At 42.9% G+C, this 22,010-nt stretch overlaps 5 protein-coding genes across 7 annotated transcripts in view; 3 read left to right on the top strand and 2 right to left on the bottom strand.

The window, feature by feature from the left end:
• The window catches only part of norpA (no receptor potential A), a 67,785-nt gene extending 57,138 nt beyond the window's left edge, over positions 1 to 10,647 (top strand). For both annotated transcript variants that reach the window (XM_089262961.1, XM_089262962.1), the window contains exons 7-15: positions 1,092 to 1,328; positions 1,586 to 1,752; positions 1,819 to 2,123; positions 2,196 to 2,360; positions 2,420 to 2,783; positions 3,707 to 4,970; positions 5,045 to 5,201; positions 5,573 to 5,662; positions 7,190 to 10,647. In XM_089262961.1, the coding sequence (XP_089119087.1) occupies positions 1,092 to 1,328; positions 1,586 to 1,752; positions 1,819 to 2,123; positions 2,196 to 2,360; positions 2,420 to 2,783; positions 3,707 to 4,970; positions 5,045 to 5,201; positions 5,573 to 5,662; positions 7,190 to 7,258 (2,818 nt within the window). In that variant the 3' untranslated portion in view covers positions 7,259 to 10,647. The remainder of the gene's footprint in view (positions 1 to 1,091; positions 1,329 to 1,585; positions 1,753 to 1,818; positions 2,124 to 2,195; positions 2,361 to 2,419; positions 2,784 to 3,706; positions 4,971 to 5,044; positions 5,202 to 5,572; positions 5,663 to 7,189) is intronic.
• A 1,028-nt stretch (positions 10,648 to 11,675) lies between these two features.
• On the top strand, positions 11,676 to 12,392 carry Grx5 (Glutaredoxin 5). Its single transcript, XM_018108163.3, has 2 exons — positions 11,676 to 12,101; positions 12,170 to 12,392. The coding sequence occupies exons 1-2, from the start codon at positions 11,795 to 11,797 to the stop codon at positions 12,352 to 12,354; spliced, it is 492 nt and encodes a 163-aa protein (XP_017963652.1). The 5' UTR covers positions 11,676 to 11,794; the 3' UTR covers positions 12,355 to 12,392.
• Positions 12,379 to 12,986, bottom strand: LOC149090513 (uncharacterized). Its single transcript, XM_089262966.1, has one exon. It carries the CDS (start codon positions 12,849 to 12,851, stop codon positions 12,456 to 12,458), a length of 396 nt encoding a protein of 131 aa, XP_089119092.1. The 5' UTR covers positions 12,852 to 12,986; the 3' UTR covers positions 12,379 to 12,455.
• A 171-nt stretch (positions 12,987 to 13,157) lies between these two features.
• LOC108656165 (myotubularin-related protein 10-B) lies at positions 13,158 to 17,124 on the bottom strand. Of its 2 annotated transcripts, XM_089262963.1 has the most exons (3): positions 17,069 to 17,113; positions 16,798 to 16,895; positions 13,158 to 16,591 (listed from the first exon to the last, which is right to left on the bottom strand). In XM_089262963.1, exon 3 carries the CDS (start codon positions 16,309 to 16,311, stop codon positions 13,726 to 13,728), a length of 2,586 nt encoding a protein of 861 aa, XP_089119089.1. In that variant the 5' UTR covers positions 16,312 to 16,591; positions 16,798 to 16,895; positions 17,069 to 17,113; the 3' UTR covers positions 13,158 to 13,725. The 2 variants fall into 2 exon arrangements, with proteins under 2 accessions (XP_089119089.1, XP_030244256.1); XM_030388396.2 differs by having other exon boundaries at positions 16,798 to 17,124.
• A 560-nt stretch (positions 17,125 to 17,684) lies between these two features.
• On the top strand, positions 17,685 to 21,890 carry Nrd1 (Nardilysin). Its single transcript, XM_018108119.3, has 4 exons — positions 17,685 to 18,107; positions 18,492 to 20,264; positions 20,347 to 20,631; positions 20,712 to 21,890. The coding sequence occupies exons 1-4, from the start codon at positions 17,833 to 17,835 to the stop codon at positions 21,874 to 21,876; spliced, it is 3,498 nt and encodes a 1,165-aa protein (XP_017963608.1). The 5' UTR covers positions 17,685 to 17,832; the 3' UTR covers positions 21,877 to 21,890.
• The last annotated feature ends 120 nt before the right edge of the window (positions 21,891 to 22,010 follow it).

Below are 22,010 nucleotides of genomic sequence, written 5' to 3'. Positions count from 1 at the left end.
CACACACACACACACACACACACCTGCACAGGTGTAGCACACGCAAATCCAGCGCTAAGTAATGAATGTCCATCGCATGACCAACGAGTGTCCTGCACTGAGTGCGAGTGAAGGAGGTCAGCTCAAATTGAATTTAAGCTCAAGACATTCTTTTAAATGAATTGTTGCCGCCGCCAGCTGTAATGCACTTTCGCCTCATCGATCATCTGGGTTGCCAATTAATTGCCAATTGCCAATTGCGAATTGCGAATTGCGAATTGCAAATTACGAACTGCAATTACATTTTCAATATCGATTTTAATTACACTTTAATTTCGGCTCCCTTTCAATTGTATATGACCCATTGAGTTGGAAAATAAGTGCGCTCTTTTATGTGAATACCCCTTGGAGCACACTGCGAGATGTTAAGCCGTACGTATTTCGGCACGGATCTGAAGACCTTTAAGAACCCAAACCTAGTGTCATGGCGGAAGTATCATCTCTCTCTCTCACATCATTAATGAAACGATGTAATACAGATACCTCAGCATGTCCAAGAAGAAGACATAGAAGACATAGAGCTACTGCAAGGGTATCTCCTAGTCGAGCACACACTCAACTGAAACAGTCCTATTTGCTCTTGCGCTTTGTTCACTTATAGTTAAAGTGTTTCGAAAGCCTTCTCGAATTAAAGTAGAGTTTTATGTGAAATTATTTGGAATGGAATAATATACCTAGAAAGTACTTCTAGAAATTACTTTGACTGGGGATAGAGTTCAAGTGGAAATTGTTATGTATTGGGATGTAGACAGGAATTCTGGATCAAGGTATATATATTTTTCAAACTGAATCCTAAGACTGAGTTAAGCATTTCCTTTAGGATTATTCATTTCGAAGTAATTCTATTCACAATGAGTCTAAAGTCTACTCAATACCATCCAAATCATAACCAAGCCAATGCTCTACTCGCAGGTAAGATATAATCCACATCTACTCTAAATACTTTCTGCATGTACGTAATATCACAGTTGACATATTTATGTATCCATATATTGAGCCCTTTGTATTCAGTTCACTTGACTCAATTCTCGCTTTGATTCAATTCATTCAAGTTGGATGCGTCTCAGCTATTGTGTGGAGAAGAGTGGCAAGATACCAGTTAAGACGCTGGCCAAAACTTTCGCATCGGGCAAAACCGAGAAGCTGGTGTACACGTGCATCAAGGATGCGGGCCTGCCGGACGATAAGAATGCGACCATGACGAAGGAACAGTTCACGTTTGATAAGTTTTATGCGCTCTACCATAAGGTCTGTCCGCGCAACGATATCGAGGAGCTATTCACATCGATGTAAGTCAAAGTGCTCCCACATTCCTGGGAAATTTTTGGTCCTGTCTGATTGGTTTACTATAGTCAAAGATCTATTTAAACAGTGCCAACTATTTCGGTAGTGCCCGGTAAATCCCTTGATTCCCACTTTTTCCCGAATATCCAGTATTATAAGTAGTCACTCCACTTCATGAACTCTACAATTCTGAGAGTTCTTTAGTGACTTCATTCTCTTCCTTTCACATTTTAAAATTTCTCTTCCATTTTCCCTTATGCAGCACAAAGGGCAAACAGGATTTTATCAGTCTGGAACAGTTCATACAGTTCATGAACGAAAAGCAGCGCGATCCGCGCATGAACGAGATCCTCTATCCCCTATATGAGGAGAAACGCTGCACGGAGATTATCAATGACTATGAGAACGATGAGGAGAAGAAGAAGAACGGTAAGCGGCATATGAATGTGATCTAAATCCAGGCACATTTCTAAAACCCTTTTCCCTACTCTGCAGGACAACTCTCATTGGACGGGTTCAAGCGCTACCTGATGTCCGATGAGAATGCGCCGGTGTTTCTGGATCGCCTCGACTTCTATATGGAAATGGACCAGCCGTTGGCGCATTACTATATCAATAGTTCGCATAATACGTATTTGTCCGGACGTCAGATCGGCGGCAAGAGCTCCGTCGAAATGTACCGTCAGACTCTGCTCGCGGGCTGTCGTTGCGTTGAGCTGGATTGCTGGAACGGCAAGGGCGAGGATGAGGAGCCAATTGTTACTCACGGACACGCCTACTGTACGGAAATCTTGTTTAAGGTAAATAGAGAGAGAGAGAGGCAGTGGGCGAAGGTAAAGTTGCCTGAGCTAACATGCTTTTATCCCCTTCAGGATTGCATTCAGGCCATAGCGGATTGCGCTTTTGTGTCGTCGGAGTATCCGGTGATTCTGTCCTTCGAGAATCATTGCAATCGCGCGCAGCAATACAAATTAGCTAAATACTGTGATGACTTTTTTGGTGATCTGCTGCTGAAGGAGCCGCTGCCGGATCATCCGGTGGGTATCTTGGTGATTCGGCTAGAGGCCGCCGTGAGCTAATCAAGTTTGCTTAACAGCTCGATCCGGGTCTACCGCTGCCGCCGCCGTGCAAGCTAAAGCGCAAGATTCTCATCAAAAACAAACGCATGAAGCCCGAGGTGGAGAAGGTCGAGCTGGAGCTGTGGCTGAAGGGCGAACTGAAGACCGACGACGATCCCGAGGAGGATGCCAGCGCTGGCAAGCCGCCAGAGGCAGCGGCTGCCCCGGCGCCCGCCCCAGAGGCAGCTGCCGCCGATGCCGCCGCCGAGGGCGGGGGCGGTGCCGAGGCGGAAGCGGCTGCTGCCAACTACAGCGGCTCCACCACCAATGTGCATCCCTGGCTCTCATCCATGGTCAATTATGCGCAGCCCATCAAATTCCAGGGCTTCGACAAGGCAATCGGTAAGTGGGAGAGTGTGAATGGTATCTGTGGGAGTGAGAGAGCGAGAGAGTGAGAAAGAAGTATGTAGAGCTAGAGGAAAGAGCTACAGGTCTAAATAGCCAGGGAGAGTAAGGAAGATAATGAGATATCTAATGATGGTGAGACATAGAGAAAGAGAGAGAGAGAGAGGGAGTGAAAGAGAATGTGTAAAGAAAGAGTGAGAGAGATACAGGGAAGCAGATCAAGACTGAGAGAGTGAGAGAGAGAGAAAGAAAGATTGAGAGTGAGAGAGACAGAGAAAGAGAGTGAGAGAGAGTGAGAGAGACAGAGAAAGAGAATGAGAGAGAGAGAGAGAAAGAAAGATTGAGAGTGAGAGATAGAGTGAGAGAGACAGAGAAAGAGAGTGAGAGAGACAGAGAAAGACTGAGAGAGAGAGAGAGAGAGAGAGAGAGAGAGAGAGAGAGAGAGAGAGAGAGAGAGAGAGAAGCGACTGAACGAAAACGTAGGATAAATAAGAAAAAGGTTAAAAGCCAATGCGAGTGAGAGACAGACAGAGATGGAGCTTACATGTATACAGATAAGAAGATATCCGTTGATAGAGGGAGAGAAATATCGGCTTGAAATTAAATAGTAAAACAGTTATAAAATTGTGAGAACAAAAACAAGAAAAAGAACATTGCAGAAAGATAGTCGAAATCCTAGTCAAAGGATGACAGTTTAGGACTCGGCAGAGCCCTAAAAATCCTCGTTATACGTTCATCTATAGGGCAGGTAATCAGTGACTCAACACCAACACTATAGTATATCTTTATATATAAATTCAAAATGTCCCCCTAGTGGTCTAGTCTAATCTAAAAATCCTAGAGTCCTACACATTCTCATGCACCAAGCCAACATTAATTTCCAACTAATTTTGACTACATTCTACAATTTGCACCTACAGAAAAGAACATTGCCCACAACATGTCGTCGTTTGCGGAGTCCGCCGGAATGAATTACTTGAAGCAGAGCTCGATCGACTTTGTCAATTACAACAAGCGTCAGATGTCGCGCATCTATCCGAAGGGCACTCGGGCCGACTCGTCCAACTATATGCCGCAGGTATTTTGGAACGCTGGCTGCCAGATGGTCTCGCTGAATTTCCAGACATCCGATCTGCCCATGCAACTGAATCAGGGCAAATTCGAATACAATGGCGGCTGCGGCTATTTGCTGAAACCGGACTTTATGCGCCGGGCGGACAAGGACTTTGATCCGTTCGCCGATGCGCCGGTGGACGGTGTGATTGCGGCCCAGTGCTCGGTGAAGGTGATTGCCGGCCAGTTCTTGTCGGACAAGAAGGTGGGCACCTACGTGGAGGTGGACATGTTTGGCCTGCCGTCGGACACTGTGAAGAAGGAGTTCCGCACGCGCTTGGTGCCCAACAATGGGCTCAATCCCGTCTACAACGAGGATCCGTTCGTGTTCCGCAAGGTGGTGCTGCCCGATTTGGCGGTGCTGCGCTTTGGCGTCTATGAGGAGAGCGGCAAAATGATTGGACAACGCATCCTGCCCCTGGATGGCCTGCAGGCTGGCTACCGCCACGTCTCGCTGCGTACCGAGGCCAATTTCCCGATGTCGTTGCCCATGCTGTTCGTGAACATCGAATTGAAGATTTATGTACCTGATGGCTTTGAGGACTTCATGGCCATGCTGTCGGATCCGCGCGGCTTTGCCGGCGCCGCCAAGCAGCAGAACGAGCAAATGAAGGCACTGGGCATCGAGGAGCAGAGCGGCGGGGCCGCTCGCGATGCCGGCAAGGCCAAGGAGGAGGAGAAGAAGGAGCCGCCGCTCGTCTTCGAGCCGGTCACCCTCGAATCGTTGCGGCAGGAGAAGGGCTTTCAGAAGGTCGGCAAGAAGCAGATCAAGGAGCTGGACACGCTGCGCAAGAAGCACGCCAAGGAGCGCACCTCGGTGCAGAAGACCCAAAACGCGGCCATCGACAAGCTGATCAAGGGCAAGAGCAAAGATGATATACGCAACGATGCGACCATCAAGAATGCGATCAACGACCAGACCAAGCAGTGGACCGACATGATTGCCCGCCACCGCAAGGAGGAATGGGACATGCTGCGCCAGCATGTCCAGGACTCCCAGGACGCCATGAAGGCGCTCATGCTGACCGTGCAGGCGGCCCAGATCAAGCAGCTCGAGGACCGTCATGCCAGGTGAATGCACACACACACACACACACACACACACTTAAGGCTAAGGCTACTCATTTACATGTTTGCACTCGCAGGGATATCAAGGAGCTCAATGCCAAGCAGGCCAAGACCTCCGCTGATACCGCCAAGGAAGTGCAAAACGACAAGACCCTTAAGACCAAAAACGAAAAGGATCGTCGTCTGCGCGAAAAGCGTCAGAACAATGTCAAGCGCTTTATGGAGGAGAAAAAGGTAGGACAGCTTCAACAAATATATCCACTCATAGCCTAGATGTAGAAAGCTCTCTTCCATAATGGTTCCTTGCTCGACTTGTAGTCAAAATTTTGATATAACTTTTAGTTTACCCATAGATAGACCCTTTTCCTTTTATCCACTCTAGATGTCCATAAAACTGCATTTCCTTATATCTACTATATCCTAAGTCGATCCATCAATTCCTCTATCTATTTGATCCCTCTTCACTCAATCGACTTTACCCCCCATATAGTTCCTCACTTCTCATCTCGCCCATTTTCTCCCCAATCCTACAAAGCTCCACCTCTATTATGCCTTAATGGAATGCAATGCAATACTAATCGTCTATCGTTTATCGTTATTCACAGCAAATCGGCGTTAAGCAGGGTCGCGCCATGGAAAAATTGAAATTGGCACACGCTAAACAGGTTGAGGAATTTAGTACCGATGTGCAAAAGGTACTAAATGAAACACGGCCGCAGACCGACACTATAACCAGTATTGAGACTGTACTTTAGACCACAAAAAACCGATAACGATTATCAAACAATAACATAAATAATAATAATAAATAATATCAAGTACCAAAAAAACGTAAATCGGTTGAACGTTAACCGGCTAGCCGATGCTTTAAAGTGTTTCGTACAGCTAGTTGTAATTGTAGCTAATGACAAAAAAAAGCAAAAACTTTAACGAGTCACGAGTCACGAGTCACGAGTCACGTGTCACGAGTAGCGAGTACTCAGACCACACACAGAACGTTCTAGTCGCTACAAAACAACTCTATTCATTTGAGCAAAAGAAAAATAGAGAAATATACCAAAAAATAAATACCTAAAATGCAGAGAAATATTATAAAACGAATATCGAAATAATCGAGAATAATGCAAATTCATGAGTAGCTGCTAATCAAATTTTAACTAACTGCTAAGATGTAATTATCTATATCCATTTATTTCCCTATATATGTATATATATATATCAATTTATGTTATATATGTGTATATATGTGTATTTATTTGTTCAACTTTTTTTCCGATTTCAATTACTGTTATTTTTTTTCTAATTTTATCAATTTAATTTTGCAAAAATTGTTTTCAAAATTTGTTTTTTGTTTGCTTCGTCTTCAGTTTTGATGTTGTTTTCTCCTTTCCAAAATATTTGTATAGAGACTTTTGTTGTTTTTGTTTATAAGATTTCATCTAGTATTTTTTTTTCGGTTTTTGGTTTGAAATTCTAGTATTTGTATTTGGCAGTTAACTTGAATTCCAAGCAAAAGAACGAGGCAGCTCTATTACATATATATATACGAGGTCTGCTCACAGGGTATTGATAAATATATTTATTGTGTGCCTGTAAAGTAATCCCCATTGGGTTTCTTCCAATCATAGATGTTCCTTCATCAATGCTTTCTTCAGCTGCTGTCCCAAGGAACCTCTTCAGAAACAAAAAAGAGAGAGTTTCATTAATGTTCCAGTTTTTGGAATTAATTATCGAAAATCGATAACACATAGCCCGTGAAAATGGAAAATTCATATCACTCTTTGAGCACGCCTCGTGTATATAATGTTTGTCTAACTATTGTACTACTCATACTTGAGCTGTTTAGTCTTACATTTCTCTCTCTCTCTCTCTCACTATCTCTATCTTTGTCTATCTCTGTGTTTCTCTCTCTCTCTCTCTCCCACTCTCTCTCGCTTTCACACACTCTAACAATTTTATGCTAATAACATTAACATAACATTTTGAGCATTTACCGCTATTCGCTAATCGTTTTGCTGTGCGTCTAAATTGAAACGCAGCCAAAATCATGTCCAAAATTAACCGAACAAAATTCCATTCTCTCTCTCTTCTTTTCTCTTTTCTCTCCCCCCAAACACACACACACAAACACACACATACACACATATATATCATGCTGCTGCTGAACATTGATCACTGATCCCTGATCGATGATCAAAACTAACAACACTTCCCATTAACAGCTTATGGATATGTACAAAATCGAGGAGGAGGCCTATAAGACCCAAGGAAAGACGGAGTTTTATGCTTAAGCAACAACAACAAGAGCAACAACAGCTTAAAGAAATCTATATAAAAAGTTTAAGAAGAAGAACAAGAAGAAGAGTTTTAGTGTACGCCTATATAATTTAGAAATATGAAGAAAATGAAGAAATCAATTCAAAAACAAAACAAAACAAACAAAAAACTGTATTCGAAATAAAAAGTCAACACTTTGTGCTTTATACTTATTTAAGACGTTACAAAACGTGGCAAACTATCCAACAAAAATAAATATATATATATAAAAAAAATATATATATACATGCTTAGATATTATAACTAAATTGTTGAAATAACTTTGACAGTTTTCGATCTCCAAATACTTGGAAATACCAATATTTCAAATTATTTTTTGCTGTAAAACTGCAAAAAAAAAAAAACACATGAATATAAATAAAACAAGATACCAGAAAAAAAAATACCGAACGAAAAGTAAAAAGAAATCTATTGGTATTTATACATCAATAAAACGGTACACCGATAAGCTTAGACCATGCCATAAGTAAAAAAAAAAAAAAAAAAAAGAAAAAACAAAAAAAAATACTTTCCAAGCTCTCTGGAAACGTAGCGCAAAGCGCTTTTTCTTTAGTATTTTTTTTTTTCTTTTTTTTTAGTTTCAATTTTGTCTCAGATTTTCGAGTGAAGCGAGAGGAACAGTTACAGCTACCACTTGTAGTACATATATATGAGGAAATTGAAGAAAATACTAAACATATATAGCATAACATATGTGTTTCCGATTTTCCACCTAACAGCTTAGCAAACCAAAACAAAACAAATATATATACTATGATTATGCGCATGAAACAAAATAAAATGAAGAAGAAGAAGAAGAAAAATTAAAAACAAAAAAAAACTATATACAAAAATATGGGTTTTTAATACTAAAGTGAAAAATAATACAAGAACAAATAGCATTTATTTTGAATGAATGCTAAAAATATCTCCTGATGCTTAATGAAATAACAATAAAAATATCAGTCAATGTACATCCCATTTACTATGCGTGCATAACCTCAAAATCAAATAGATCAATTCTGCTAGAAACCAAAAAAAAAAAAAAAAAACCAAACAAAAGGAAAAATAATACCATTTAAGTGTTTATATAAATGTCAAAAAAAAAAAAAGAAAAAAAGAAAAAATCTTTTTAGTATGAACAATTCAAATGAAACACCCCTACCGGCAGTTCTATATATATGCATGTATATACATATGTATAGACACCCATATATAGGTATTTTATATGGGCCCGATTTGCGGTACACCCACACCTGCATAAATACATGCATATATATATAACTAGAAAATCATCAAAAATTTAAAATTGTTACAAGAACTTTATAAAGCGAAGCGTTCGCTTCGTTCAACAGCAAAAATACTTTCGCGAATTTTACAAATGAAAGCTAGCCAAGAAAATATACCAAAAGGAAAAACTAAATGAAAAATACAAAAATTAAATTATTAAAGAAACATACAGACAAATAACACTATTTAATATCTTTTAGTTTTCAAGTTGAGTTCGTTTCGGTTGATGCACCTCAAAAAGTTTGTAACGTATTTATGTTGTAGTTGTTGCGAAAAGAAATATACCCAAAAAATACTAAGAATACTAAAAAAGTATATAGTATATACATATATATAAATTGTATATTGAAAATTGTAGAACAATCCGAAAATTGATTTTTTTTTTTTTTTTGTCACTTGAATGTGCCCTACAAATTTAGATGAAGAAAATTAAGAAGAAGATCTAAGTTAACTTTTACAAGGTAATGCTACTAATATATTCAACCTATGACCATTTATATCTATTTAGAACAAATTGCGAGCGTTTTATAAATGTGATAAAAAAAATATAACGAAAAATTTTGATTGAAAAAAAACTTTGGAAGAGTTGCTTAGTTGTCACTAACAGTTTGTTCATCATTATTGTGTGCAGCATTATGTCTAGTAAAAATTTAGGAATTACGCCCTCTTATTTTTTGGTCATTTCGTGCACTTAACAAAAGGGAAAATACTAACCGATATTTACCTTTGTATTATATGTAATATATACTGTGCCAATCCCGAAAAAAAAAAAAATCAAAAAACAAAAATATGAATTATTTTGATTTTTGTATACATTAGAGAAAGGCCTAGCCTCTTAGTCAAAACGTAAGCCCTCAACTGGAGAAGGCACATAACATAGATGCAAGTGTATTTCAAACGGTCAAAAGTTAGACTCGCCAGACAGAGACACGGCTATGGACAGAGCATTTAGAGCTCTGCTTGAATGTGTGAAAGAGACAGAGTCAGAGAGAGAGAGGGATTGATTGAAAGAGCGTAAGAGCGTATACAAATCGAAGAGGATAAGAATGGAAGAGTTGAAAATAGAGCAAAATATAAGAGTGGAAGAGTATTAGAGTATAAGAGTAGAGGTGTATAAGAGTGTATGAGCGTGAGCTGTCTTGCTTGGCTGAATTTTGTCAATGTGTCAATTTTAATTTCGATTTTATTTAGACTTTACACACATATATATATATATTCGATATATGTTATATATTCGATACTAGATTGTTAGAGAGTTAACCCACGCTAGGGGCCACACACATTTGATATAGTTTACACGAATTCGATGCAAATCACACGAGTCCATCAACAAACTACCCTTTCTCTGTCAAACAAAATACAGGGTATAAGTAAGCCCATTCAAATAAAAACAAAAAAAAAAATAAGCAAAAATACAGATTAATGCGTGTATTTAATTATAATATGATTATTATTATTATGCACCAAGTAAATAAAATGAAAACCAAAACATAAGTTATAAAAGAAATAATTAACAGCAAGCAACTGTATAAATATTATTATTACGACTACATACAATTATAGTTTAAAAAAAACAAAAAATTAAAAAAATCTAATACTAAATTGAAATGCAAAAGGCAAAGAAAACAATGAAGAAAGTTAAGAAAATGAAATTCTATTTAACAGTGCTGCGTATGAACTTATGATTATATACATACTATATAACTATGTATTACTATTATTATTATTAAAATTATCATTATCATTATTATGATTCTAATTATTGTTATGATTATTATTACTATGATTGCAAATAGAAATTCGTATCATTTGCATCGATTGCTCAAGAACAACTAGCAAATGTTTCCCACTTCACAAATTATTTATTTCAAATATTAAAGAAAAGATAACCAGAATTTATCGTTCTCTAAGTTGTTTAATTTTATTTACCACATAAAAGAACTCAAAGAAAAAAAAAAAAAAACAAAAACTCCCTCGATTAATGCAATTATTTTGATCTTCACGCAAGATCCGAAAGCTATATATCTAAAAACAATAGAAATATGTTTCATAAAAGATTATATATGTAACACAACACGGAAAAAATTAATATTTTAGTTGTATTTAAGCATCCTTTAAAGAGCAATCAATTTCCTTTGCTAGCAAATGCAAATAGAGAAAATACAAAAATAAATAATATAATATATATATACATGCCTACATAACAGCTTAAATGTTTTATTTTCGTTAATTTATATATAAATACATTAATGTTCCTTACTTTCTTTTGATTTTTGAAACGCAAGAGAGCATACAAGTCAAGGGAATAACAAAAGAAAAATCTAACTAAAATCTAAAGCAGAATCCTTGGCTGAAACAAAAAGAAACAATTAACAACACACACAACAAAATAAAAGAAAATAATAATAAAAAACACAAAACAACAAATACAAATTGTAAACGATATTTATGAAGTTTTGGTGTTGAGGTCATAAAAACAGTTGGAAATAAACGATTTTCTGATGAATTGACATTCGCTCTGGTTTTTCTCTTTTAACGGTTTTTGCTTTTGAAAAATCGAAATTTAAATATTACAACACAACCAAGAGAACTGTGTAGGTAAGGCTCAAAAGATCATCATTTGGCAAATCTACAGCATCAACTGGCTTACTATTCGACAATAGAGTGATCTTCAAATTCAGATTTATTGAAGACATACATATTTACCCATTTTTAACGTTGGTTCCGTATTCTTATTAGAAATTAGCAGGTTGGAATATCATGAGCTAGCAGCACTGTTAAGAGTCTCACTCAATCGTGGCTGGCATGATTACTTAACAGAGCTATGTTGCAGCGCACGTTGAGTGTTCTGTTTCAGAATGTCTCCCAGATATTAAACATTATATAAAATAACAACTATTGTTGCTGAATCATTTGTATATCAATGGTAATGTTACTACTAATAATTGCAAGGTCTTATACATACAGTGTGATCTTTACGAGAGAACTCCAAGCCGAAATTCAAATTTAAGCTAACAGAGCTGTTTCGCCACTAGCAGAATGTTTAACAGCGCTTAACATTGTAAATGCGCGCAAGTTTGTGCTAACAGTAACGCAAAATTGCGTCAATGCACATATGTTAGAGCTTATTGCGTCAACATAACACAACACATTATAAAACAAAATTATTTCCAATTGATAAAAAGTTGTGCCTGGAAATACACATAAATATATAAGCAAAAATGAACAAAATTTGCCAAATTTTATTGCGACCGAGCCTGGCCAACAACTTGGCCACAACAATGCGCACGATGCCCGCGCTTGTAGCATCTCCACGGTGGTACAGCGCGGATGCAGCTGCTCCGCCGGCCGCAGTGGATAAAGAGACATTGGACAAGCTGGTGCGCACCAACAAGGTGGTCGTATTCATGAAGGGCAATCCACAAGCTCCACGCTGCGGCTTCAGCAATGCTGTGGTCCAAATCATGCGCATGCATGGCGTCCAATACGATGCACATGATGTCCTGCAAAACGAGGCACTGCGTCAAGGTGAGTGAGATCCCAGTCGCGTGTATCGCAATCTTACTAAATGCGTGCCACTCTCCCATCAAACATAGGCATCAAGGAATACACCGATTGGCCAACCATACCACAGGTGTTTATCAATGGCGAATTCGTCGGTGGCTGTGATATTATGATGCAGATGCATCAGAGCGGCGATCTAATCGAGGAGCTCAAAAAGGTGGGGATCACCTCTGAGCTGCTAAAGGCCGAGGAGGCCAAAGAAGCGACGAAAAAGTAACCCATAAATAAACAAAAGCAAAATTAGTTACAAATTAATTGTTGAATTCTTCAATATATGTACATCTATATATATCTATATACATATTTGGTCGCTATATTTCAATTGTGATCTTTGGATTTGCGCCGCTTGGCCTTGTTGGCCTCACGCTCACGCTGCTCGTCGATCTTCTCCAGCGCCGCCAATATTCGAATGTGCGCGCCCTGCGTCAGGTCCTCCACCTGCAAAAGCTCGCGACATTTTTGCTGCAGCTCCGCACTTTGCATGTTCACCACAATTTGCGTCAAGCTTCGTGCTATCGTATTGCGTATCATATCATCCGGTGGCATTGGCAGTGGACGACGTCTTGGACGCGAGCCACTTGCCGACTCCGACTCCTGGCCCTGCTGCTTGTCCTGATGCTTTTCGGCCATCCTGCACACTGAGAGCTGTCTTCCTGAACTAAACTGCAAGCTTTTGCCATTTACCGTTTGCCACTTTAACCCTTCGCTGGCCATCGACTTTTAATATCATTGCTGTTGTTGTTCTGTTGATCGGCCATCTTGCACACTGAGCGGAGCGCTGCCCACAAAACTGAGCTTCAAGTTTTGTCATTTACCGTTTGCGACTTTAACCCGTCGCTGGGTGTTGGTTTTTTTCCCCATGGTGTTGCTGAAAGCTTAACCCCTAACAGACCGCAAGTTATTTACATGATTTTTCTCATTTATTTTTAAATATTACAATATATAATATATAATACATGTTGATTTAGTTGGTGTTGCTTCTTAATATTTTTTGTTGTTTTTCATACAAATATATATATATATATATATATATATATATATATATATATCTGTATATGTATATTGCTTGAAATTAACATTTGTTATTACCGTTATACATATGAACATTATTACTGTTGATGATTTCCATAAACTTGTTTATTAATAATTAATATTATTGTATTGTTTCGTTCGTTTTGTAGGTAATATGCGTTTGTTTTTCTCTTCTCAAGATCGAAATAGTTTTACATACAATTAAAAAAAAAACAAAAAAGACTTATGCGCTATAACTTGCCTATTAGTAAACAATAATAAAAAGTGTTAAACGCGATATGCCATACAAGCATATATACACATATATGTATACGAACCGATACCAAATAAGCTGATACATATATGTATACATGTGCTTGTAGTTATATAAAAAAGTAGATTTGTAATACTTCTAAAGTTCAGCTCATCATAAATAACCAGCATTAGCAAATTGGAACAATGATTGCGCAAAGCGAGCTTTTGCGTAGCTGCTATTCGTTGCAACGGGAAGCGAGTAACGGTCAGCAAGTAGCGAGTAGACGGTAGCTGTAGCTGTTGTACAACACTGCAACAGGGCTCAAACAATGGACGACTTGTCCAGAATGGAGGAGGTGTCCAATAGGAGCTCAGTGCTACCGCTGAGAATGTCGTACAGCTCGTGGGGCGCATCGCCCGCAATGGGGCTGCCGAATGGAAAGAATGACGAGAGTGTGGATAGCTGCATTGGTCCGCCATTCACCACATTCAGGCCATTGGCAGTCGATGCTCCGCCTCCTGCGCTTGGATCGGTCTTGCGACGTCGCTCCACACCGTCCACATACTCCACTGGCTCCTCTTGCTGGCGCTGATCCTGATCCCGCAGCGACTGCTGGCTTGGCCGTTGCTCGCCCATCGCTTCGTAGAAGGCGTCGGGCAGGTCCTCGAAGCTCTGCAGATCGATGCAGCGCTGCGCCTTGGCGATGTTGCTCAGCATCAGGCGATAAAAGAGATCCACCTGCGGCTGGCCACCGCCACGGATGTCCAGCACGGGAAGCCAGCGATAGTAGCACTGATCCCACACGGACAGATCGAGTATGCGATGCGAGGGCTGCAGGTAACGGTCTTGCGGCACAGTGGACTGCGTCGCAAACAGCTGTGGATTGATGGTGTAGCGTGATGGAGAGGATGTTGCCAGTGGTCCGCCGGCTCCAGTCGTTGAGAGCAGCTTGTGTTGTCCACCCACGGCCAAGGAGCGTCGATAATTTTGACTGGCAGCCAAATCTCCTCGCTGACGCTGATAGAGCGGATTGGTGAAGAACATCTTATCCTTTTCGCTGAACTGCTCGCCCCAGTCCCAAACGGGCCGCAGCACCAGTCGTCCCTCGCTGACGGCGCGCGCCCGCTGAGCCTGGCTGTCAAACTGGAAGGTGTCGAATATGGGCATGAAGCAGGCATCCCACAGCGTCGTCAAATACGTTTGCGAGAATTCAAACTCGTCCGGAAATTGTTGGAGCAGTTGCCACACACAGTCGAGATAGAGTAGAAATATGGGACTCTGTTCACTGTCCGCAGCCTGCTCGCTGTTGGACACATAAACATGACCCAGGCGGCGCTGGAACGGATGCTCCAAGGCCACCCATTCCTTTTGCACCAGCGACTGGAAGCCGTCGATGGTGCGGAAATGCGGATCGAGCAGCAGCTGAGTCAAGCTGCTAATCACGCAGCACAGATCCCGGCCATTGGACTCCTGCAGCACACAGGTAACGGAGGCGCGCAATGTGGCGGCCGCCTCCGAGGCTTGCCGCAGGCAAAGCGAGACGTACAGCAGCCAGTTGGTCTTCTCGAGCAGAGCCAGATACTTGTCGTCCTGTAGCATGAACTTCTCCGGCGTTTCGGGCGTGCAGAGGCGCCGCAGCTTGTGGTACGCCCGCTGCACGTCCTGCGTGCTAGGAAGCTGGTCGGTCAGCTGGATCAGTTTCAACTGCTTTCGCTCATCGCACTTGCGCACCAGTTCGAGCATAATGTTCTCCAGCTTCGTGTCCTGCTGCGAGCTCGGCTGCAGCTCGGCCAGGCGCACCAGCGAGGCGGCGCTGCTGCCATAGCTGTACACCCAGAAGGCGGCCCGCGAGTCGCAGAAGGCCAACGACAGCTGCAGGAAGCGGTCCACCTCACAGCACTTGGGTATGACAAAGTGGGGCGGCAGCGTGTACTTGGATGCGTGCAAACGGTTCTGGAGCAGCGGCACGGAGCTGGCGCTGACCACCTGCCACTCAGTGGCGCCGCAGCGTATCAGCTCGCGTGCCCAATCGTTCTTGCTGGCGTACATGCTGACCCCGACCAGGGTGGAGTAGTAGGGCTCCTGATACGAGTAGGCGAAGCTCAAGTCGTGCCGCATGGGGTAGGCGAAGCGGGCCAGCGCCGAGGCAATCAACTTGCCGTAGTCGCTGGCTCCGCTCAGCTTCGAGTCCTGCTGCTGGAAGGCGAACTTGAGCAGCCGAAAGTTCTTGCATATGATGTGCAGTGCCACGATCCGGCCATTGAGATTGTGCTGCTTGGCGGGCTCCAGCTTTTTCCGTCGACTGCTCGTGCCGGCCATGCGCGCCGCCTGGAGCGCACTCGCCGCTCTGCCCTGCTCGGCAATCGTATAGATCTGGTCGATGTTGTTCAGCGTCACCTCGTTGCGACCCAAAAAGTTATTCCCCTGGTACAGATCGCTGGCCAAGGGCGCCGACTGCGCGCTTTGACCACCGTGCAGCGGCACGAAGGCCAGCTTGAAGTTGGTCACACTCAGCAGCCCAAAGGTGGCCTCCTTATGGCCACCTCTACTGTACCTCTGACCGTTTGCTCCGCCACTGCTGCTGCTGCTATTGTTGCCATTGCCATTCCCATTGCCGATGCTGGTGTTAATGCTGTTGCTGGTGCTGCTGCTGCTGTTGCTGCTGTTGCTGTTGCCGCTGCCCTCCATTGGCGCAATCGGGGAATACATGTAGGCGGGCGCTGAGGCAACGATTTGCTCGCCGCTCAGCATGCGAGGCGTGGCCAGGTGCACGTCACGCAGGTCGCTGGGCAGGCACCACTCGTTCGTATCCGCCGTGGCGCGCACATCCCCAGCCATGGGCGCCACGTAGCTGGTGAAGGTGTTGCGCTTTCGATGGTCTGGCATATCATTGCTGCCAGTGGCCATCCTCAGCCACTGCTTGTGATTATAATTGTTATTATAATTCTTATTGTTCCTGTTTGGGTCGGCCAGTGCGAACAACTTTGGTGTGTGGGTCCGCACGTACTTTGAATATTCAATTATTTCTTATTTCCTGTTTGCCTACAAGTCGCTGCTGCTACCGCTGCTGCTGCTGTAGTCGTTGTTGTTGCTGTTGCGACTGTTGCTGCTGCGGCGGTTGCTGCTGTTGATTTGCGTGCAGCTGGCTGCTTAACCGTTAGCCAATGCCGCCTCCAATGGCTGACAACTGTATGTAATATAATAAAATAAACAGCAAAATCATTAGTTGATTCTCGATGTTTGGTGTAACTTTACACGCACACACCCGCATAAACACACACACACACCCACACCTACATATGCAGTTACAGATATACGAGCATAGCACATAGCCAAGCATAGACGAAATTAGAATTATCGTTGATTTTGATAAGTTTATCAGTTCCAGCTTACCTATTATTTATTTTATTGGTGGTTTTGTATTGCTTGCGTTGCTTTCGATGTTGGTCTTTAACGTGGAATCGCTTTAACATGTCATCTTTGTGCATCATCTATCAGCGCACATATGCATGCATATAAAGTCATTTATTTATTTGTTATTTTCGTTGTTGCCATTAATATATATACTAATATATATACTTATATATGTATATACATATATATATAAATATATACATATATGTATATATATATATAAGTATATACGTTGGCCACTAATACAAACACGCATGCACACTCATTTCGTGTCACAAATAACTATCGTTATCGGCGATGTGACTGGGCTTTCAGTCAGCTGATTCAGTGCCACCGCAATGTGCGACAACACTTACCAGCCTCGATAGTATTGCTAATTACTTTTGACGTCATAAGCAAGATGATTTGTTCATTTACGTTTAATATAAAATATAGTGTAAAAATCTAACATTTCAATCAATATTTAATATCAAGTGCAATGTCTTTTTTACATTTTCTTTTTAATTCATCAGTACATGATTCGATAAATTTTTTCGATTTTGTTTTGCTTAATACCAACATCGATATATTAAATATGTGGTCTCTAGTCAGTGCTGTCATTTTACTTCTTTGCCGTCAGATTTGGCTTTATTTAAAATCCCTTCATCACGCTGTTGCTGGTACAAAAAAATTTTAAAACTTAAAACTATTTTAATAATACATGAATAATTTATTATTATAACTTTTGAAAGACCGATTCGGGAAGAAGGAATAATATGGATTTAATACAAAAAATAGAGTAGCCTGTTTTTGCTTAATTTTCTTCAGCTTAGCTCTTTTTAGCTGTTTCTCTTTGGCAATTTAGCTTCATTTAATCGAAATATTATGACAGCACTGGCTGTAGTCAACACGACTGAAAAATCACTTGGCCGGTAAACACGCGGCAGACAGTGAGCTTGACGTAAATTTAATAAAACTACTATTAACTTCAGCAGTTAAAGAGCAATCCATGAATTTACTGTAAACGGAGAGTGAATGCTTTGGGTACACCGTAGCAATCGGTGTTTCAAATTTTGCCTATTACCAGTCAGAGCATTGCCGTCGTCAGCGACAATCACAACAAATTTTCAGTGTCATTTTAAATTGTTACTGTCGTCGGACGGTCGATTCGCGCGACACGCAGCTGAACTTAATAGCAAACAATTAAAACCAATTTCGAGGAATCATAATCGTGTACTATATACGATGGCGGAGCAGGTTATATACTTGGACACTCCCGATAAATCGGAAATGGATAAGAAATTATACAAGTAAGTAAAGCACATCATATACATATTTATGGCTATACAAAAACACATAAATACATACATAGCATACGTCTTGAACGTTCATGCATACGCAAATACACGTGTATTGGCTAAATAGCCATATTTTGTGTTTAATTTTCTATGCGGCGCTTAAAGAGCTTAGCGTAGCGAAGACAAAACACCAAACTTAAAAGTGTTTAGGCGCGATTAGTAGCAATATAAGAGTTTTTAGTGGAACGAGTATAAGAGTTATAATAAGACCAGTAGTAAATACAGATCTCAATAGAAGAATGCTAATGGATGATGCCAATTCTATAGGTTATTCTCTCTTTTCTCTTGGGCATTTTTCTTATATCTTGGTTTCATTTCTAATTTCACTCGTTGCAGATTAATTCGTTTGCCCAATGGAATACGCGCTCTTATTATATCGGATCCGACTCCGATGCCCCACGATGGGTTCACTACTTCAGAGTCATCGGTCGGCGAAGGAAGCGAGACGTCTGGAGAGACTGAGACCACGAACAGCTCAAGCGAGTACACAACGTCCACTTCGGGCAGCGGACACAGCACTTCGGATTCCGATAGCGAAGTGGGCGATGAGAAACTGGCCGCCTGTGCGGTCCTCTTGGATTACGGCTCATTTTCCGAGCCTCGCGATTATCAGGGCTTGGCTCATTTCTTGGAACACATGATATTCATGGGCTCCGAAAAGTATCCCGAGGAGAATATGTTCGACGCACATATCAAGAAGTGCGGCGGCTTCACGAACGCCATCACAGACTGCGAGGACACCGTTTTCTACTTCGAGGTGGCCGAGAAACATTTGGACTCGAGTCTGGACTATTTCACGGCCTTAATGAAGCACCCACTGATGAAGCAGGAGGCGATGCAGCGCGAACGCTGCTCCGTTGATTCGGAATTCCAGCAGATCGTGCAGGAGGATGAGACAAGACGTGACCAGCTGCTGGCCAGCCTGGCCGCCTACGGCTATCCCCACGGCACCTTCGCCTGGGGCAATATGAAGACTCTCAAGGAGAACGTCGATGACCTGGAGCTGCACCATATGCTGCACGAAGTCAGACGCGATCACTACGCTGCCAACCGGATGTACTTGTGCGTGCAGGCACGCCTGCCCATCGACGAGCTGGAGAGCATGGTACTGCGCCACTTTGCCGACATACCCAGCAATGACGTCCCGTCGCCGGATCTGTCCATGTACGGCTACCAAAATTGCTTTCGTCCCGAGTTCCATAAGAATGCTTTCTTCGTGAAGCCCGTGGAGAATGTTATCAAGCTGGAGCTGACCTGGGTACTGCCCTGCGTGCGCCAATACTATCGCAGCAAACCGGACCAGTTCCTTTCATTCTTGCTCGGCTACGAGGGCAAAGGCAGCCTCTGCGCGTACCTGCGCCGTCGTCTGTGGGCCCTGGAGCTGGTCGCTGGCATTGATGAAAACGGGTTCGATCTCAACTCCATGTACAGCCTGTTCAATTTGTGCATCTATCTAACCGATGAGGGTTTCAAAAACTTGGACGATGTCCTGGCGGCCACGTTTGCCTATGTGAAAGTCATTGCCCAGGCTGATCCGAAGATTCTACGCACTATCTACGAGGAGCAGCAAGGCATCGAGGAGATTGGCTTTCGCTTTCAGCCACAGCGTCCGGCCATGGACAATGTGCAGCAGCTGGTGCTGAACTGCAAATACTTTCCGCCCAAAGATGTGCTCACCGGCAAGGATCTGTACTACGAGTACAACGAGAAGGATTTGGTCTATATGATCGCCCATCTGAACGAATTTAAATTTAATCTAATGCTGACTGCTAGAAAATACGGGGATTTGGTCTTCGATAAGCGCGAACCGTGGTTTGGCACCGAATACACCAGCATCCCAATGCCAGAGAAGTGGACACTTCTGTGGTTCAGTGCGGATCCCAAAAAGATGCCCGAACTCTTTCTGCCTGAATCGAATCGATTTATTACCAACAACTTTGACATCTATTGGCACCAGATGGGCAAGCCCGTACTGCCAGATTCGCCCAAGAAACTGCTGCACTCGGAGATCTGTGAGCTCTGGTTCCGCGGTGATGACAAATTCGAGCTGCCCGAGGCGTACATGTCCTTCTATCTAATTTCACCGTTGCCGCGCAAAAGTGCCCAAAAGTAAGCATACTCTCCCCATCTCTCCCACTTCCGTTAAATGATTAGTGATTCACTCTCTCCCTCTCTCTCTGCCTGCCTACAGTGATGCCATGTGCGCCTTGTACGAAGAGCTAGTCAAGTTCCTCGTTAGCGAGGAGTTGTATCCAGCCACCAGTGCTGGACTCAACTATACCTTCAGCGTGGGCGAGAAGGGTCTCATACTGCAAGTGCATGGCTACAATGAGAAGCTGCATTTGCTTGTCGAGTCCATTGCCGAGGCGATGATCAGAGTGCCATCGATGCTCAATGACGAGATGTTGGCCACCTTTGTGAAGGATCAACGCAAGACCTACTTCAATACGCTAATCAAGCCACGTGCCCTAAACAGGTGAACACATCTCTCTCTCTCTCACTCACATGCACTCTCTGTTAGAGACCCTGTTTCTAACGGCTCTCCATTTGCTTTAGGGATGTCCGCCTGTGCGTAGTGGAGCATTTGCGCTGGCTAATGATCGACAAGTACAAAAGCCTTAACAATATTACACTAAAGGATCTGCAGGAGTTCGCCACCCTCTTTCCACAGCAGCTGTATGTGCAGGGCCTGGTGCAGGGCAACGTAACGGAGGAGCAGGCCCACAATGTAATGAACACGCTGTTGAGTCGCCTCGGCTGCGTGCAGATTGAGGAGCACTACTATGTGGAGGATCGGACAGTGCAGTTGCCGCAGGGCGCACACTACATACGCTGCCACGCGCTGAACGAGCAGGACACGAATACTGTGATCACGAACTACTATCAGATCGGGCCGAACAACGTGCGCTTGGAGTGCATCTTGGATCTGTTGATGATGTTCGTCGAGGAGCCGCTGTTCGATCAGCTGCGCACCAAGGAACAGCTGGGCTACCATGTCGGCGCGACGGTTCGCATGAACTACGGCATTGCCGGCTACTCCATCATGGTCAATTCGCAGGAGACAAACACCACGGCCAGCCACGTGGAGAAGCGCATCGAGGTGTTCCGCAACAATATGCTGCAGATACTCGAGGAGATGTCCCAGGAGGACTACGACCATACGCGTGACTCCCTCATCAAGCTGAAGCAGGTCGCCGACACGGCGCTGGCCTCCGAGGTGTCGCGCAACTGGAACGAGATCATCAATGAGGAGTATATGTTCGACCGTCGCCGCCAGCAGGTCGAAGTGCTGCGCACTCTGACAAAACACGAAATCGTCGCTTTCCTGCTGGACAACGAGATCAGCAACATGCGCAAGGTGTCCATACAGGTGATTGGCCATGAGCTGGCCAAGTCGAAGATGAAATCGCTAGCCGAAACGAGCGCTCTTGCTAAGCGTACGCTAAGTGAGACAAAGTCCATCAATGAGGACGATGCTGACGAAGATGTTGAGATGGAAAGCAGCGCGGAAGAGGGGGACGAGGAGCAGGACGAGGATGAACTCTTCCAGGCGCTAGCCGACAAACTGAACGTTGTCTTTCTGCCCGAAGAGGGCGATGCCACCACCATTGTGGACATTGCTGAATTCAAGTCGAATCTGGATCTATACCCCATGAATCTGGCCAATACCGAGAATGCCAGCACCAATCCAGCGCTGATCGAGGACATAATGATGTCATGAACACAACACACGGACACACCTGAAGGTGACCACATAGAAAACTAACAACGACAGATATAAATTAATCAAATATATATATGTATTTATATACATATAAATGTAGATTTGTGAGTGTGTGTGTGTGTGGGAGTCCT

The sequence above is a fragment of the Drosophila navojoa genome, chromosome X, assembly GCF_054131105.1.
Source record: "Drosophila navojoa isolate 15081-1374.11 chromosome X, UAZ_NAV_1.0, whole genome shotgun sequence".
Lineage (NCBI taxonomy): Eukaryota > Metazoa > Arthropoda > Insecta > Diptera > Drosophilidae > Drosophila > Drosophila navojoa.
This window is presented reverse-complemented; position numbering and strand designations above follow the sequence as displayed.